This window comes from Nansenia antarctica (genome assembly GCF_963989245.1).
Source record: "Nansenia antarctica genome assembly, chromosome: 15".
NCBI lineage: Eukaryota > Metazoa > Chordata > Actinopteri > Argentiniformes > Microstomatidae > Nansenia > Nansenia antarctica.
In genome coordinates, this window is record NC_137685.1 from 3,370,987 (window position 1) to 3,375,512 (window position 4,526).

The window sequence follows — 4,526 nt, forward strand, 5'->3', positions numbered from 1 at the left end:
TCAGATTCACACTCGGATGAGCAGGCAGAGCCTTCCCTGTCTGCTAGGCTGTGACGGTGAGTGAAAAAACAGCAGCCTCCGACGCTAACAGTCAGCAGACGACGTCTCTCCAACAACAGCAGAGAGACATCAGCCACGGCTGCTAAGTAACATACTTGGCCTCGATATCGCCGTATCCTGGCAACTTCCTGACACTTTATTAGCTGTGACATCAAGAGAAAGTGTATATTGGCCGGGCCTTTATGAAGCCTGCTAACCCAATCATTTGGTCATCGCTTGGTACTTGAGATGCAGTGTTGAGAATCTTTTCATATCAGACTCTGGACTCTCCTATATGTGACAGCAGTTGGTGAAAGCTGGGAGCAAGTCGGGAAAATGTCCAGACTTTTATTCTGAGAAATGTAAATAAATGTCAACGTTCTTGAAAACCAATGACACACGTCGCTAGTCGACTGACACAGCTTGTTTTGTGAGCCTGCTGACAATGTAAAGTAGTGTTATAGTTAACTAGGTAGTAGTGGGGATTACTCGGCCGAATCCATTGCATTGCAATGTTTTGGCTTGACTAGCGAGTGTGTCATCAACGTTGACATTTATTTAAATTTTTCAGAATACAATTTCATTGGTTGCAGACTTGTTCCCGGTTTCACCAGCTACTGTCACATATTGTCTTGTCGAGTCTATCGATCTACATATTTATTATTACAGCACAAGAGGAGTCATGTTTTTGAGCCATCTCCAAAAAACCCGGAAACGCTGTGTGACTGAATAATGCCAACCAGCCCTCGACATTAATATACTGTTACAGAAAAGGTGACTTGACACCTGTGGTGATTGAATAGCAGACTCCCCCTACACAGAGTAATAAAACTGTGTGTGTGTGTCCCTGTGGAGAAACCTAAACCGTGGCGGTCAGATCACAGAGAGATTATCTAGTATCCAACATCTCTCTCTGTAGCCGGGGCTGGGCAGGGCTGGGCTGTTGAAAAGCCTCTGAACGTGTAGCCTTCCTCCCACCCCTCCCTGAAGTCAAATAACAACATTTCCACAGCCTGAAAGACGTGTATGTATGTCTGTTTATTAACTACATGTACGTATATGCCTGGAAACTGAATGTGTACACAGATGTCTGATTCATATAGGCCTACTGTACATAACCCCAAAGCAGTGCAAACAAAGCGAGTCTTCCTCGAGTTCTTGTCTATTTGAGAGGAAACGTATAGGTGTAGACCTATACGTTAGACCTTCAGACTAATACTTTGATGATGCATTCACTCATGTTGAGTCCCTCGACAAGCAGCAAGAGCCAGAGCCTTAGGTCTAATGTTTAGGTAACACCACGTGACGTTAGAATTATAAGGTTCTATCTCCATTTTTGTCAGAATTTAGGTTTTTTACATAATCTGATCCATTAGGTGTTTATTAATGCCTGTGTGGTGTTATTTTTAAAATGTTAGTAATTCATTCAAGTTAGTAATTCATAAAATACAAAGGTTCCATCTCACAAAACATAACGGAATGTAAAAACGTTGACGCTCAATATCTCTGAACTGCCCTAAACGGAGATTCTAGAACCTTATCATTCTAAGCTCACGACCAGTCATCTTTTCCTCCCCCCAGTCTCCATCCATCTTTGGCAGGCCTGTGCAGCATTGCCTTCAGAGGGGGGGGGGGGGGGGGGGGGGGGGGGCTCGATTGACTTGAGGTCACATGTGGGCCCTTGGGGGGATGAGAAATGGCTGTGCACAGCCTTGGGCTACAAAACGGGGGGGGCCGATCTGCAAGCTGACAGCATATTGACCACCTCATTGCACAGGCAATAAGGCATGCCTCCAGTCTATCAAGAAAATGAAACTCGCGTCCATAAAATACTTTCATTGTGTAATAAAATAGCTCTCTCGCACGCAAAGAGTTGTAAAGAGGATTTTCTTGGAGGCTCACGGGCCGTGTAATTTGTTTGTGCGTATCCCAGTTTAGCAGAGTCGGTAACTGGCTGCTTGAAATCCTAAATAAATATTTTGCGAGCGGAAAGGATAACATATTAATTCAACTACCGGGACCAGATAATCCTGTTCGGGATTTGTGTTTACTCGAACTGTACACACACAACCGACGCGACGTTGAACATGAGGTTTGTGTGCGATGCTTTAAAGACGGACACACAGAAACCGGGAGATTAAAGTCTACCTGTTTGGGAGTTGAACCAACGTTTTTTACGACCGCGGGGATATGAACCAACGCCACGTAGGGGAGGGGGTATGCTATGGAGGTCTATGCATGGGTGAGGTGGATTTTAGTATAGTTGGAAGTGTAGTGGAAGTGAGCCAGCGTCTAATGATCGCAAGGTTGGCAGATCGGCGGTTCGAGCCCCGGCTGGCCACATGTCGAAGTGTCCTTGGGCGAGACACTGAACCCCAAATTGCTCCCAGTGAGCGGGCCGGCGCCGTGCATGGTAGCTTGCCGCCATTGGTGTGTGAATGTGTGTGTGGATGTGTGTGTGAATGGGTGGATGCCGTTGTAAAGCGCTTTGGATAAATGCGCTATATAAGTCAGTCCGTTTACCATTTAGGTGGAGTGGAGAGAGAGAGAGAGAGAGAGAGAGAGAGAGAGAGAGAGAGAGAGAGAGAGAGAGAGAGAGAGAGACAGAGAGAGAGACAGACAGACAGAGAGAGAGAGAGAGAGAGAGAGAGAGAGAGAGAGAGAGAGAGAGAGAGAGAGAGAGAGAGAGACTCTGGTACCTGTTCAGGTTTGAGCCCCGGAGGGACCCAGGCGTACTCCTCCAGCGCGCAGCCTGAGTCGTCGTCGGAGGTGGAGTTCCTCTGGAAGTCGTACATGAGCTTGGTGACGGTCTTCTCCATCTCCAGAGGCATGGCCGTCACCACATGCTCCTCGCGCCGGCACTTACAGTGGACACAGATCTTCCTATAGAGACACGGGGGGGGGTGACAGAGAGAGAGAGACAGAGAGAGAGAGAGAGAGAGATAGAGAGGGGGGGGTGAGAGAGAGAGAGGGGGGGGTGAGAGAGAGAGAGAGAGGGGGGGGGGGAGTGAGAGAGAGAGAGAGAGGGAGAGAGAGACAGAGAGGGAGAAAGAGAGAGAGGGAGAGAGAGAGAGAGGGAGAGAGAGAAAGAGAGAGAGAGGGACAAGTGGTCAGTTATGTTATACACCTTCATAAAAACGATCAAAGGAATCCGATGAATGATTGTTGGCATTTCAAGAGCGAAGAAAAGAAAGACACTGCTACTACAATTCAATAAGGGGGTAATTGTGGGGAATCCATAGCTTCCATTAGGCCTAAGGCGAAACATGTGAGTTACATTCAAAACTCTTCTTCTTCCGTCTGTCTTTTGTTTTGAGGGAGTTTGTTTTTTTTTTTTTACTGCCAAGAAATGTAGCATGCGAAACGTAAACTGCAGCACTGCAGCGCAGTTCAAGGGTCACGGGTCACATGTCAAGGCTTCCTGCCTCGCCTCTCACCACGAGACCCCGGACCTCAGGATACTCTATCCCCCACAATCCTCTGGGCAATAGGAGTGAGGAAATAATGACAAACAGGTAAGGGGAAACGAGCGACCCACAGCTACTGACAGTGATGGAAAGCAGTACTGTATATACACATCTCCCTCCCTCCTCCTCTACAAGGTTAGCTTCAAATGCTTTCAGATGCCAAGGCAGGATAGTACTGTTCTCTCTTCAGTCGAGCGGATCCACCCACCCATAAAATGAAAATAATCTGTGTGTCAGCTTAGGGGAAAGGGATTGTTTGGATGACTGTTTGTTCGAATTCGGAGCTCTTTTGTTTCTCTTTCTGGGCAGAACCGCCTGCATATTTGTGACTAGTACCTCTTTCCCCCTCCAATCCAACAGTCCAGATAAATAACAAACGGACACTCAAACTGACACTCCTCCTATGTCCTGCTTCTCTTAATATATTCTTAATACGTATACTCAACAAACACACAAACACACACGCATCTAGTTTGTGTCCTGGTGATGTTTAAAGGTTACCCACATTCCGTGAGGTTAGAATTATAAGGTTCTATCTCCATTTTTGTTTTTACATAATCTAATCCATTAGGTGTTTACTAATGCCTGTGTGGTGTTATTTTTAAAATGTTGACATTTTTGAGTTAGTAATTCATAAAATACAAAGGTTCCATCTCACAGAACATAATGGAATGTAAAAACTTTGATGCTCAATATCTCTGAACTGCCCTAAACGGACATAGAACCTGATAATTCTAAGCTCACGCATGGCTACGTGAGACAGCAGCAGACCCTGTTACCCAGGACTACGCCGGGTGCCCACTAGGTCAAATCCTACTAACCTCTCCTGCCATTTAGGCAGCCCAAACAAGGCCCTGTTTATCCAACCAATTCCATTACCCAGACAGATGCACGTACGCCTGACAGGCAACAGAGTGTGGGGGAAAGGGGGCTTAGGACATTCAAAACACATAGACAGACTGACACACACACTGACAGACAGACAGACAGACAGTCTTTCCTACTACACACAGAAAGCAC

General features: G+C 46.4%; 1 protein-coding gene across 1 annotated transcript in view; it reads right to left on the reverse strand.

Moving 5' to 3' along the window:
* prickle2b (prickle homolog 2b) overlaps positions 1 to 2,892 on the reverse strand; it is a 17,121-nt gene extending 14,229 nt beyond the window's left edge. Inside the window, exon 1 of the mRNA XM_080545947.1 lies at positions 2,739 to 2,892. Coding sequence (XP_080402073.1) covers positions 2,739 to 2,870 — 132 coding nt within the window. The 5' untranslated portion in view covers positions 2,871 to 2,892. The remainder of the gene's footprint in view (positions 1 to 2,738) is intronic.
* Positions 2,893 to 4,526: the final 1,634 nt, after the last annotated feature.